The 15039-nt window shown below is 50.2% G+C and overlaps 1 protein-coding gene across 1 annotated transcript in view; it reads left to right on the top strand.

The window, feature by feature from the left end:
• LOC143986961 (ALK tyrosine kinase receptor-like) overlaps positions 1-14147 on the top strand; it is a 317275-nt gene extending 303128 nt beyond the window's left edge. The window contains exon 24 of the mRNA XM_077485377.1: positions 13375-14147. Coding sequence (XP_077341503.1) covers positions 13375-14058 — 684 coding nt within the window. The 3' untranslated portion in view covers positions 14059-14147. The remainder of the gene's footprint in view (positions 1-13374) is intronic.
• Positions 14148-15039: the final 892 nt, after the last annotated feature.

Here is a 15039-nt window from a genome sequence, read left to right as displayed (position 1 = left end):
AAGTATGAGGCAGCTGCTTTGGGCCCCACTAAAATGATGGTGCCCAGGGCAGCTGCCCCTTTTGCCCTGCCTTAAAAACGGTCCTGGGCCTGATAAACCTAACCAGAAGGATGATCTGCCTGAAAATAAGACAGATATTCCTCGAGTGCTGCATTTTGCTATTGACGCCTTAGGATTCAATACAGCAGGTTTCTCGTTTGGCTCTCTCGTCAGTACGTATGGGCAGACTCTTGTGGCTTGAAAACTGGTCAGCCGAGCTTCCTTGTAAAAAGTTATTGCCAGGTTTCCCTTTTCATGAGGAAGATTTATTTGGTGATCATTTGGACGAGTATATCCAAAAGATTCCTGGAGGAAAGAGTTCTCTACTTTCTGTAAAGAAAAGCACCAGGCGTCCCTTGTTTAAAACCTCAGGGACTGCTTCCTCAAATGTCTCAGCATCAAGGTGGTTCCACCACCAACAGGGCGCTAGGGCCAAGCCCTGGGTCCAAAATTGTTCTAAATTCAGCACCAAGACCTCCTTTTGAGGGGACGGGAAGGGATGGGGTGGAAGGCTGCTGCATTTTGCGGACATTTGGAGAACAATAATTCAGGACAGGTGTGTCACCTCAATTATATCTCTCGGTTACAAGCTGGAGTTGCGGGGGGTTCCCCCTCTGAGGTTTTTAAGATACAATGTTCCCTCGGATCCTCCAAAAAGAAACGTATTGCTTCAGGCACTACATCATCTAGTGCATCAAGGAGCCATTTTCAGTTTGCGGCTCTACCCTTCAGGCTTGCTACAGCTCCCTGGGTGTTCACCAAGGTCTTAGCACCAGTATTGAGTCTTTTAAGGGCCCAAGGGATCCTAGAGCTCGGGTATCTGGATGACCTCCTGCTCAGAAATCACTCATTACAGGCTTTAGAACAGAGCATAATATGCACAGTGTGGTATTTGAAAAGCTTAGGCTGGATCATAAATACCGCAAAATCAGCCTTGAAACCAGATCAAAATCTCAAGTCTTTAGGTCTGATCCTAGATACGGTTCAAGCAAGAGTATTCTTGCCACCTGTAAGGATCTGTGCCCTGAAGGGCGGCACAGTGGTGTAGTGGTTAGCACTCTCGCCTAGCAGTAAAAAGGGTCACTGGTTTGAATCCCAACCTACAACACTACCAGCCTGGAGTTTGCATGTTCTCCCTGTGCCTGCGTGGGTTTCCTCCGGGTACTCTGGTTTCCTCCCACACTCCAAAGACATGCAGGTAGGTTAATTGGCTTCTGTCCCAAATTGGCCCTAGTATATGAATGGGGACCATGGATTGTGAGCTCCTTGAGGGAAGGGACCAATGTGAGTGTGCGATGTACAGGGATAGGGACAATTGTAGACACTCACTCAGGTTGAACTGGATGGACTGGTGTCTTTATGTAACTATCAGATAAAGGGCACCAGTCAACCCTCCATTCGGCTCTGTATGAGTCTTCTATGGAGGATGGTATCCTCTTTCAAGGCAGTGCCCTATTCCCTATGGGAGGGAAAATGGCTAATTGGACCCAATTTGGACATTTTCACATAGGGGTGTACTCACTTTTGTTGCCAGCAGTTTAGACATTAATGGCTGTGTGTTGAGTTATTTTGAGGGGACAGCAAATGTACACTGTTATACAAGCTGTACACTCCTATTACATTGCTCCTATGCACTACTTTACATTGTAGACAAGTGTAATTTCTTCAGTGTTGTCACATGAAAAGATATAATAAAATATTTACAAAAATATGAGGGATGTACTTACTTTTGTGAGATACTGTATGTGTCCTTGGGACTTGAACTTGGTGCTGTCTGTGTTACAGAAACGACCATTTGAACCTATCAAGGAAATTCCATTAGACTTGCTGTCACACAAGCTAGCCTTCTTGATGGCCATCACCTGGGATAGAAGGGTTCCAGAGTTGTCGGCCCTTTCGTGCAGGGAATCATACTTGATCCTTCAGCACGACAGGGTCGTGTTATGACCCGTTCCATCCTTTTTGCCAAAAGTGGTGTCGGCCTTTCATTTAAATCAGGACATTTTCTCTTATATTCACCGACTTACACAGCTCCTCTCTTAGCCATTGGGTTGTTACGCCAACGTTGTCTTTAGGAGAAGACTAGGCATAACATGTTATGAAAAAACACAGAACTTTTAGTTCAGCCCAAGAGGCGGTTCCTTAAATAACAACCCCCCAGCCTGCCATGCAGGCTCAGTTTTATTTTGCCTATCGAAGGAGAAGGACCTAGGAACCCTGTTGTTTTTTTCTGCAGAAGCTTTGCATTTTGCACAAGACTAAAGATCCTGTGATCTGCTATCAACAGCCGGCTGGGTGACAGGCTGGATACCCATATCCTTGTAGTCTCCCCAGCCTGGCCAGCGAGCGTGTGCAGACCAGAGCTACGCGCTGGGTCGGCCACGACATACCTCAGCTCCAGAGGTGGTCGGTGAGCGTTAATGCTCCGGGGCACACATATGACCAGGCTACTGATGTCTGCGTCACAGTGTGAAGGGCCAACAGCCACCCCGTACTGATCGGAGAGTGGGTCTGTGATGGAATGTCTCCCAGCTTTGCAGGACTGGTAAGTACAGCTCTCCCTGCCTCGGTGGGGCTGAGCAGCTGGGCATTCCCTGGGAGGTCGATTTGGGGGTCCCTCACCACCCTCTCTTCTCTCCCTGTCCCTATCTTCCCTCCCTGTGGGGGATGCTGCATGAGGGTGCTGAGCGATGTATGTGTCATATGCTTGGGCTCTCCGGGGGGGCTCTCATCTGGGGGGGACTGAGCTGGCTGGCTGTGCCCTGATGTGTGTGTTTCTCTCCCAGGGGGGTGTCTGGTGACTGTACCTGTCGATCGCTGCAGCGCTGTTCACCGCCATTTTCTCTGTCACTGTCCCTCATGGTATACAGTGTTCAGCAGCCATCTTAGGTGAGGGCAAGGAGCAGCATGCTCTCCTGTAGCTTGGCTGCCATTTTCCCTGTGTTTTTGTCCTTTATACTGGATGCCCAGCGGCCATTTTCCCTGTGTTTTATGTCCTTTATACTGGATGCTCGGCTGAGATTTTCTTGGAGCCTGAACACGTTGTGGATTGGTTTCAGCGCCATAAGCAGTAGCTCTGGATGACACAGTGTGATCTCCTATGCACCTGGGAGCTGACAAGGGACACAGGCACTACTAGCTGGACAGCGCAGAACCAGTCATGAGTCCTGTGGGAAAGAGCCCCTCAGCCAGCAGAAGTTAGGAGGGTGGGACCATCACTGTCCTAAGTCCCCATCAGGTGGCAGACAGGGTAGGGTCAGCATGGCTTCAGAAACTGGTGTTTCTGAAATCCAGGCAATTGCAACCGGCTCACCTGCAGATTGTGCAGTGCCTCTGGATGCTTTGTCAATTCGTTCGTTGCCAAGATGGAGGCGGTGCGTAGTCGCAAAGGTGCTAAAAAGCGGCCCCTGCCCCCCCCGCCATTCTCTGGGGAGAGCTCTGACGCAGACTCGGGCCCTGCGGAGACTGGTGACCCCTGCTCTGTCATTTCAGATGACGCTGACCAGGACCGATCGGACAGTGAGGATGAGTCCCCGTCCGGTTCCGTGCACGACAAAGCGCTTGTTGGAGCACTTATCACAGCTGTGCGTAATACCCTGAAGAATCAGGAGCCAGCGGATCCCTCTTCTGATGTAGCGGTCCCTTTTGGGTCCCATAAGCCCGCCCGTTCACCTAAGGTGTTCCCGTATCTGACTTATTTTGATAAGTTAATTTACAAGGAATGGGGTCGACCGCAAGTGACCTTTTCGGTCCCCAAATACATGGCGGTGCGTTACCCCTTTGAGGACAGCCTTCTCAAAAAATGGTCGGCTCCTCCGGTCGTGGACCCCCCAGTATCTAGGTTAAACAAAGTAACCACGATCCCGGTTGAGGGGACTCCTGCATTCAAGGACCCCTCACGGACAGGAAGGCCAAGGCAGTGGCTCGTTCCTTGTTTACGGTTGTGGGGTCAACCATGCGACCAGTACTGGCATCCGCACTTGTGTCACAGACATTAACTGAGTGGGCAAAACTGTTGCACCGCAAACTATCTAAGTCGCCAGATGCTGGACCCAGGAGAATGGGTGTTGCATCCGGAGGTGTTCAGGCTACTGTGCCTGCGGTGGGGCACACCAGACGTGGATCTTCTGGCCTCCCGTCTCAATTGGAAGGTGCCGAGATTCATGTCCAGCGCAAGAGAGCCATGGGCAGATGCGTCAGGTGCGCTGGTAGCTCCATGGGATCAGTACCAGCTGATCTCTGCCTTTCCTCCACTGAAACTGTTGCCATGTCTGGAGGCCGAGGGGATCCCAGTAATACTGATTGCTCCAGACTGGCCTCAGCGGGGCCTGGTACGCAGACCTAGTGCGCCTGGTGGCAGACGCTCCTTGGCGACTGCCGTTACGAAAAGACCTTGTGTCTCAAGGTCCGATTCTTCATCCTGCTTTACCATCGCTGGTTTTAACAGACTCTGTGATCCCAACTATGCTGAGGGCATGGAAATCTTCTTCCCGGAAGATATATCATCGTACCTGGAAGGCCTACATCTCCATGTGGGAGGAGAAAGTATGGCATCCGCGCTCTTTTTCTATATCCAGGGCCCTGCTGTTTCTTCAGCAAGGAGTAGACCAGAAGTTGGCTTTGAGCACCATCAAAGGACAAATTTCAGCTTTGGCTTTCTTTTTTCAGTGACCCCTGCCATCTCACTCTCTAGTGAGCACTTTTGTCCAAGGGGTGCGACATGTAGTTCCTCCGGTGCGTCCACCGTTACCCCCGTGGGATCTGAATCTGGTGTTATCGGCGCTGCAAAAACCGCCATTTGAAAATATAAGACAGATCCCTCTGTTGACTCTTTCCCAGAAAGTGGTCTTTCTGGTGGCCATTACATCGGCCAGGAGGGTTTTGGAACTGGCAGCCTTGTCCTGCAAGTCGCCCTACCTGGTTATCCACAGGGATAAGGCGGTTTTACGTCCGCAACCTTCTTTTCTTTTCTGCCAAAGGTGGTTTTGGAGTTTCACATCAATGAAGACATTGTGTTACCATCTCTGTGTCCTAAGCCGACACATCCTAAGGAGGTGGCCCTCCATTCCCTGGACGTGGTTCGGGCTCTGATGGTGTATTTGTCTGCTACGGCTCCCTTCCGGAAGTCAGACTCCTTGTTTGTTTCGGTGGCTGGTCTGAAGAAAGGTATGGCGGTCTCGTCGGCCACCATTTCCAGGTGGATCAGACAGATTGTAGTACAGGCCTACGCCTTGAAGGGGCGGGTGCCCCCCTTTCCGGTCACGGCCCACTCCACAAGGGCTATCGGAACGTCTTGGGCCTTCCGACATCAAGCGTCTGTCGCTTAAGTGTGTAAAGTGGCGACCTGGTCGTCTCTTCACACTTTTACAAAATTCTACAAGGTAGACGTCAGTGCATCGGCTGATGTCTGTTTTGGCCGCAAAGTTTTGCAAAAAATCCTATTATTTTGCCTTCTTTTTTCTCTCAGCCTTGCTCGGTGGAAGATAGACGACTGCACTCATTGGACGTTGTCAGTCAAGGTTTATTTGTCTAGATCTGTGGAGATCCGAGGATCAGACTCTTTTTTTTTTTTTTTTACCAAAAGGACCCAAGAAGGGGCAGGCAACTTCCAAGGTTTCCATTGCCAATTGGGTCCGTCAATTGATCATTCAGGCCTAGGGTCGGAAACATAAAGCTCCTGTAGGGTGAGGGCTCATTCTACCAGGGGTGTAGGAACCTCCTGGGCTTTTCGCCATCAGGTAACTGTGGCTCAGATTTTTAAAGCTGCTACTGGGTCTTTGGTGCATACGTTCACAAAATTTTATCAAGTGGATGTTCGAGCAGCCGAGTGTCAGGTCACCCCGAGACCAGGTGACAGATGCACACCGTAGGGATTAGGAGTGCACCGCAAGGTTGTGGACCCTACAGCAGACTGCTGCTGACAGAGGTCAAGGTGATAGGAAGGCAGGGCCGCCAGAACACCAAGATGGATCCCACCGGGGTTAGAACGTAAGATTCCCTGGGGAGCGGAGTCTAAGAGCCAGCAGGTGTTCACCAGAGCCTGGAGTGGTGAGGATGGACTTGGCTGCAACTGACTCCAGGTCGTGACCCCCAGGGTCCCCCAGCTCGCACCCACAGTAGGCAACAGGAAGATAGGGATGGTGAGGGACAAAGCCAAGGTCGGGGCCACAAGCAGACAGGAATAATCGGGGACACACCAAAAGGTCAGGATCACAGGCAAACAGGGATGGCCAAGGACACGCCAAAGTCAGTAACGGAATAACAGCAGAGCACACGGCAGGTAACAGGAAGCTAACACACAAAGGTTGATCAGCAGGGTTGGCCTGCAGTGCACAGGTTAATATAGAGCTCTCTGATAGGAACTAGGGTGGAGCCATGCCAGAGGATGGATTATTAAAGCAGTCAGGTGAGGGTCGGCTGGTCTCTAGAAATGAACACATGGAGACAGGTAAGCAGACCAACTCTATTGCATAACCTTGACACCGAGGATTCGGCTTTCGGCCGCAGTATACTGCGGGCTGCCATATAAGGTCTGATGGCTATTATTTGGCAGGGCATCTCCCTCCCCTCAAGGCTATTGCTCTGGGACGTCCCAGCAGGTAATGAATATTAGCCTGACTCTGGGTCCCATGATGTATGAAAAAGAAAATAGGATTTTTTCGTCATATTTACCTGTAAAATTATTTTCTTTGAGTACATCATGGGACACAGAGATCCCGCCCCTCTTTTTTGAGGATTCAGTGCCTGCTACAAAACTGAAGTGCTTCCTGTGTGGGAGGGGTTATATAGGGGATCGCTTCCTGTCTAAAGACCTTTGGTCTACCAGTGTCCATTCATCTGGAGATGAAGTATAACCCAGCAGGTAATAAATATTAGCCTGACTCTGTGTCCCATGATGTACTCAAAGAAAATGATTTTACAGGTAAATATGATGAAAAAAATCCTATTTTTTGGAGTGTGATACGTACCCCTTGATTGTTGTCTGCCGAAGTGTAAAGCCAGTGTGAGCGCCACCAAGAGGAGAGACAAGCTACTGGGGATGTGGAGCCAAAAGATTGCTCCTAGGATTGAGGAGTGTTTTTCTCATGCTGTGTGTAACCCATTATGATCTGGAGGTTATTAATTCCAGTAAGGACTTGCAGGGCCGTCATAATGAATGGGCACAACTGGGCACCGCCCAGGGGCCCCAGGTGCATGGGGGGCCCCTGACCAGGGCGATGTGTTTGGAGAGGTGCACTGGGAATTCGGCCGCTCCTCTTTGATAGGAGTAACTGCAATGTCACTCCTGCCAGAAGGAGCAGTGGTTGGCTTCTGCTGGAGAGAGGATCCAGCTTTCTTCTGCTTCCTGCAGGGGGTGGAAGAGAGCTGGCGCTGAGATTGAGAACTGACCTTAGCCTCAGCGTGAGAGAGGAAGGAGAAGTTAGCTTAATTGCAGGTGGGAACACAACGGAGAAGGGGGGCCACAACTCTGATGTAAGGGGGCATTGTGATGGGGTGAACCTGATGTATGGGGGAACGTGATATATAGGGACACTGTGATGAGGGAACCTGATGTATGGGGACATTGTTATGGGGGAACCTGATGTATATGGGCTCTGTGATGGGGGAACCTGATGTATGGGGACACTTGATGTATGGAAACACTGTGATGGGGGAACCTGATGTATATGGGCACTGTGATGAGGAACCTGATGTTTAGGGAGACACTGATTGGGGAACCTGATGTTTAGGGACACACTGATTGGGGAACCTGATGTTTAGGGACACACTGATGGGGGAACCTGATGTTTAGGGACACACTGATGGGGGAACCTGATGTTTAGGGAGACACTGATGGGGGAACCTGATGTTTAGGGACACACTGATGGGGGAACCTGATGTTTAGGGACACACTGATGGGGGAACCTGATGTTTAGGGACACACTGATGGGGGAACCTGATGTTTAGGGACACACTGATGGGGAAACCTGATGTTTAGGGACACACTGATTGGGGAACCTGATGTTTAGGGACACACTGATTGGGGAACCTGATGTTTAGGGACACACTGATGGGGAAACCTGATGTTTAGGGACACACTGATGGGGGAACCTGATGTTTAGGGACACACTGATGGGGGAACCTTATGTTTAGGGAGACACTGATGGGGAAACTTGATGTTTAGGGAGACACTGATGGGGGAACCTGATGTTTAGGGACACACTGATTGAGGAACCTGATGTTTAGGGACACACTGATGGGGGAACCTGATGTTTAGGGACACACTGATGGGGGAACCTGATGTTTAGGGAGACACTGATTGGGGAACCTGATGTTAAGGGACACACTGATGGGGGAACCTGATGTTTAGGGACACACTGATGGGGGAACCTGATGTTTAGGGACACACTGATTGAGGAACCTGATGTTTAGGGACACACTGATGGGGGAACCTGATGTTTAGGGAGACACTGATTGGGGAACCTGATGTTAAGGGACACACTGATGGGGAAACCTGATGTTTAGGGACACTCTGATGGGGGAACCTGATGTTTAGGGGCACACTGATGGGGGAACCTGATATTTAGGGACACACTGATGGGGGAACCTGATGTTTAGGGACACACTGATGGGGGAACCTGATGTTTAGGGGCACACTGATGGGGGAACCTGATATATGGGGACACTTGATGTATGGAAACACTGTGATGGGGACACCTGATGTTAATGGGCACTGTGATGAGGAACCTGATGTTTAGGGACACACTGATGGGGAAACCAAATGTTTTTGGGACACTGGAATGGGGAACCTGATGAATGGGGATACTGTGATAGGGACACCATATGTATGGGGACACTGATGTGGGGAACCTAATGTTTAGGGACACTGTGATGGGGAACCTGATGTATGGGGACACTGATAGGGAAACCATATGTATGGGAACACTGTGATGGGGGAACCTGATGTTTAGGGACAATGTGATAGGGACATCATATGTATGGGGACACTGTGGTGGGGACACCTGATGTAAGGGAACACATAGGAGAAGATTATCGGGCCCCTGGGCAATAGGAGGTTATGAGGCCCCCAGGCAATAGGAGATTATGTGGCCAAACAGTATACACACACATACAGTATACACACACAGACACACAATATACACACACAGTATACACATTCACACAAAGGTACTGGAGAGGCGGGGCAGCTGTAATCCTGGGATTTTTAAAAATACACAGATTTTTACATACTGTCCCTGGTTTTATTGAGGCTGGCAAACCTGATGGGGCCCCTTAGTGGCATGGGGCCCTCGGGCAGTGCTGGAGTGCCCGAATGGTCAGTCCGCCCCTGAACCTAGTGTAAAGGGACACTGTGATAGAGGAACCTGATGTTTAGGGACACTGTGATGGGGGAACCTGATGTATGGAGACACTGTGATAGGGAGACCATATGTATGGGGACACCTGGTGTAAGGGAACATTTGATATATATAGGAACTGTGATAGAGGAATCTGGTAAAAAAGGGACACTGTGATGGGGGAAACCTAATGTTAAGGGACACTGTAATGGGGGAACCTGATGTATGGGGACACTGAGATAGGGATACCATATGTATGGGGACACTGTGATGGGGGAACCTGATGTATGGGGGCACTGTGATGGGGGAACCTGATGTATGGGGACACTGTGATGGGGGAACCTGATGTATGGGGGCACTGTGATGGGGGAACCTGATGTATGGGGACACTGTGATAGGGACATCATATGTATGGGGGCACTGTGATGGGGGAACCTGATGTATGGGGACACTGTGATGGGGGAACCTGATGTATGGGGACACTGTGATAGGGACATCATATGTATGGGGACACTGTGATAGGGACATCATATGTATGGGGACACTGTGATAGGGGCATCATTTGTATGGGGACACTGTGATGGGGACATCATATGTATGGGGACACTGTGATAGGGACATCATATGTATGGGGACACTGTGATAGGGACATCATATGTATGGGGGCACTGTGATGGGGGAACCTGATGTATGGGGACACTGTGATGGGGGAACCTGATGTATGGGGACACTGTGATAGGAACATCATATGTATGGGGACACTGTGATAGGGACATCATATGTATGGGGGCACTGTGATAGGGACATCATATGTATGGGGGCACTGTGATGGGGAACCTAATGTACGGGGACACTGTAATGGGGACATCCTGATGTAAAGTATATAGGCACTGTGATGGGGACACAGGGGCAAAGTAATTAAGATGGCACTGGTAAGAAGTGAGTGTTGGTGGTGGAGTCACACTGGGCGAGTGAATTGGAGCACAAGCTGTAGAATTGAAGAATTGCACACGATCAATGTATCACTGGGAATGTAATGACTTTATATGAACTTTTATTTGGATTGGGCTTTATAATAATTTGTCTTCATTTGCACGTGATTTTTTTATGAAATGTGTACAGTATATATGAATTGTTTCATTTATTTGTCATTTCATTTTTGATTGGATGAAGTATTGAGTAGTTATATATATTTAAAAAAAGACTTCTACAATTCCCAGCTTAAGTTACCAACCTAATCAACCAAAGTGGGTGCGCTGTCCCTTTATATTGTTAAAGGGACAGCGCACCCACTTTGGTTGATTAGGTTGGTAACTTAAGCTGGGAATTGTAGAAGTCTTTTTTTTTTTTAATTATGGTTGATATGGGCCAATCACATGAAGCACGTTTTTTTATTTTTCTTCCAAAAATGTTTTATCAAAGAACGAGAACATTTCCAGTGTACAACATGTGCAGAAAGTCCTCAGGAATCCTTATGTAGACAAAAAGAGGTTTATTTACTAAATCTGGAGAGTACAATATCAGGCTCACTTCTGCACAGAAACCAATCAGCTTCTAACCTCAGCTTGTTCAATTAATGGAGTTGTAAAGGCAGAAGATACAAAACATTTTGTGTGTAGCAGCCTCCCCAGCACCCCTCCCCCCAATTACTTACCTGAGCCCCCTCTCTCTCCAGCGATGTCCATGAATGTCTAAGCCATCTGGGACACGCCTTCTGATTGGCTGAGACACAGCAGCCGCACCATTGGCTCACACGGCTGTCAATCAAAGGCAGCCAATCAGGGGAGAGAGGGGCGGGGCTCCATGTCTGAATGGACACACTGAGCTGTGACTCGGCTCCAGTGCCCCCATAGGAAGTTGCTGACTGGTGGGGGGGGTACTCGATAGGAGGGAGGGGCCAGGAGCAGCAAAGTGGGACCTGACTTTACAATCACTTTAAGCTTTGGCAATAAAACCTGAAAGCTGATTGGTGTCTGTGCAGAAGTGAGCCTGCAACTCTCCAGCTTTAGTAAATAAACAAGTCACAAGGTCGATAATGAACCCTACGTCCCGGTTCACACAGGGGCGACTTGTCAGGCGACTTAGCCGCCTGACAAGTCGCGCTCCGTTCTGTACTATGGAACCGTTCCAATAGGAGCGACTCAAGTCGCTCCGATTTAGAAAAAGGTTCCTGTACCATTTTTGGGGCGACTTGCATTGAGTTCTATACAGAAATCATTTTGCAAGCCGCTGCTGAAGTCGTGTGCAGAATTGCCTCTGTGAGTCGTGCTGCAAGTCGTTTTGCCCCGGTGTGAACCGGCACCAGGGCTGGACTGGGACAAAAATTTGGCCCTGGACTTCATCTAGACAGGCCCACTTTAATTTGGCAAACACACAAAAAACAGTATATAAACTGTACGCAATTGGGCAAAAAAGCCCCTAAAGAGCTCCCCTTACATCAGGTTCCCCAGAGAGCCCCTCCTTACATCTGGGTCACCAGAAAGAGGGCAGGTAGTGGGCCGGGACCCTGTGGTTGGGGACTCCTGGACTGACTCTGGGCTATGGGCCCCAGATTCGGGGCTATAGCCCCAAAGTCCCCCCCCCCAGCCAGGGCAGGACTTAGGGTGGTGGGGGCCCCTGGACTTGAGTCATTTTCGGGTCCTACCTTCTATACATTATTGTATTTATTGGTGTATAACACGCGCTGGAGTATAACACGCACCCCAAGTTTAGGAGGGAAGTTTAAGGAGAAAAACTTTTAAATTTAAATTCCCATCAATACAGCCTTATCAGTGTCCATCTGCAGCCTTGTCCAGTGTCATTGCAGCCTTGTCATTTTCAGCCTTGTCATTGCAGTTTTGAAGTTTAAAAATGGCGCCGCTGAGATACAGAGTCCTGCGGCTCTCGGGTCCTCTCGGCGGCTCTTGGGTCCTCTCGGAGGCTCTCGGGTCCTCTCGGTGGCTCTCGGGTCCTCTCGGCGGCTCTGGGGTCCTCTCGGTGGCTTAGGGTCCTCTCGCAGTCCCGAGCAGAGTCGAGAGTAGCCGAGTGTACACGGCTCGGCTCATAGTCACGCCCAGTCCCTGTGTTATGTCGATCATTGGGCGGGACTGGGCATGACTGTGAGCAGAGCCGAGCCGAGTACACTCGGCTATGTATCTCGGTGGGGCCTGCGGGGCCCCCTATTGAGTGGGGCCCATGGGCTTGAGCCCAGTCAAGCCCAATGGTAAGTCCAGCCCTGCCCCCAGCGATGCCTCTGGCTGTCACTGAAAGCGGCCCACTGAGCCATCGGCCCAACGGGAAACTCCCTATAGTCCCTATGGCCAGTACATGCCTGACTGGCACTACCAGTCGTAGGGGGACAAACAGTAACTGGTTACGACAGATCAGCTGCATGAGATTTTGTATATCTGGAGCCTCATTCCTTAAAAAAAAAAGAGATGGAGCACCTGATAGGATCTCCACGACGTGGTACCAACTACCACAGGGGTCAGAGTGTAATAAGCCTACCTACCTTCACTGCGAGTTCATGCAAATAGGAATAACTAAGCATAGAAAGAAGAAGACAGAAGGATATATAAAAAATGTCAAAAAAAGGGGGGGGGGGTTAATTGGGGGAGGGTAGGAATAGGGGGAAGGGGGTGAAGGGAGGACCCTTGATTACACTGGGTTGAATGCCCCTCTGACAGCTCCACGGGAGGATGCCAGAGAAGAAAGGAAAAGAGGTGAGGGGGGGGGGGAGTCTAAACTAGGTGAAGCAGAACAAAACTCTGTCACGTGGACCCCCATATCCCCCCCCCCCCCCCCCGCCTCTCAGGGAAAGAGAAGGTCCACAAGGACATGTAGCCAGAATCAGATTGAGTCATTGTACAGGGATATCGCGTTGAGGCTTGGAAAACATTCGCGCAACAACAGACAGTCAAAGAAGTAGGGTTCAAGCGCAATTTTAAAAACCTCTCTGTACTTAAAACGATCGAATGTTGAATTTGTTCACCGCTATTATTTGTTTTCTTTTCTGCAGGACCCTGATGTTATAAACACGCCCCTTCCTGTGGAATACGGACCTTTGGTGGAGGAAGAAGAAAAGGTTCCAACTAGACCAGAAGACCCCGATGTGATCCCGCCACTCCTGGCCACCCCTGAAAAATCAGGGAAAGAAGACAAATGCAAGCATCGTTCCCCACCTCCCATTCCACCCGCTAGAAAAGTCCAAAACAAGGTTCACGCTGAACCGAGAGGGCGGGCAGAACCTAGGCCGGTCTCGGAAGGAGGACATGGCAGCTTGGTCTTCGCTCAAGCTAACCCGTCAAATGAGCTTCACAACAGAAACAAATTCAAAAATCTTTGGAATCCAACGTACGGCTCGTGGTTTACTGGGAAAGCGGTGGACAAAACCATTTCTCCTACCGAGAAACCAGTCCCTGAGAACAAGAACACAGTTGTTGAGGGGGGCTGCCCTGCTGCCCCCAGGGTAACGGCCAGTAGACTCCCAGGCTCCTCCGTATTACTACAGCCATCCACACTGACTTCAAACGTTCAGGAAGTGCCTCTGTTCAGGTTTCGCCACTTTCCTTGCGGCAAAGTCAACTATGGCTATCAGCAACAAGGCCTGCCCGTAGAGACACCAGTGGCGCCATTGTGCCCCACGAAACACAAAGACGTTATTCCTCGGAGCAAGAGTAATATAACCCAGGAGACTGTCTAAGTCCCATAGCCATGGACAATAGGGAGGACTGGCAGGATCGCCATACTGGTGGAAAATATACCAATAAATATTTTTCAAGTTGTGCCAAACATTTAATTCTGAACCTTTAGAAGCTGGGTCCGCTCTACAGGCCAAGGTGGTATTGGTTGGTTATTCTTGACTTTATGTAACTGGGACAAGAATTCTCTTGAAATGAGTTGTAAAGGCTTTTTCTTTTTCTTTTTTTTTTTAATTAAAATAAGAAACAGGTTTATACTTACCTGGTGAGTGCAACAGTATTGCACAGAGTGGCCCTGATCCCCCTCTTCTGGGGTCCCCTGCCGGCGCTCTAGGCTCCTCCACTTCCTTGTGTGCCACCATAAGTATCTGCTTCCTATCTGGGCACACGTGTGGGTGCGCTCCCAAGCTCTGCTGTGTGTGTCCATAGACACACACACATGGCTCAGCCCCACCCCAGGATTTGATTGACAGCAGCAAAGGCCAATGGCTCCCACTGCTGCCTGTCTTGATACAGAGAGAAGAGAGTCACTGCAGATGGGCACAGCGCTGGACTAAGTGGGGACTGACAGACTGGGGCATTTTTATACCTTAAAGCGGAGGTCCACCCTAAAGTGGACCTTCCGCTCATCGGAACCCTCCCCCCCTCCGGCGCCACAATTGGCACCTTTCAGGGGGGAGGGGGGTGCAGGTACCTGTACAGTACAGGTATCTGCACCCACTTCCGGGATAGCTCTCTGCGGAAAGGGGCGTAGATTACGCCCCTTTCCGAAAGTCCCCCGCTGCCTGCTGGGAAACACACGGATCCCAGAGGCAGCGGGTCCATCCTTATTGCGCAGCGCGACTCGCGCATGCGCAGTAGGGAACCGGGAAATGAAGCCGAAAGTCTCCTGATTCCCATACCCAAGATGGCGGCGGCAGCACCCGAGAGACGATCGAGAGATCGGCTTCGGGTGCCGACATCGCGGGCGCGCTGGACAGGTA

The sequence above is a fragment of the Lithobates pipiens genome, unplaced genomic scaffold, assembly GCF_037356315.1.
Source record: "Lithobates pipiens isolate NorthernLeopardFrog02 unplaced genomic scaffold, aLitPip1_a1.2 Scaffold_18, whole genome shotgun sequence".
Lineage (NCBI taxonomy): Eukaryota > Metazoa > Chordata > Amphibia > Anura > Ranidae > Lithobates > Lithobates pipiens.
The sequence above is the reverse complement of the archived record's forward strand: the minus strand, read 5'-3'. Positions and strand labels throughout refer to the sequence as shown.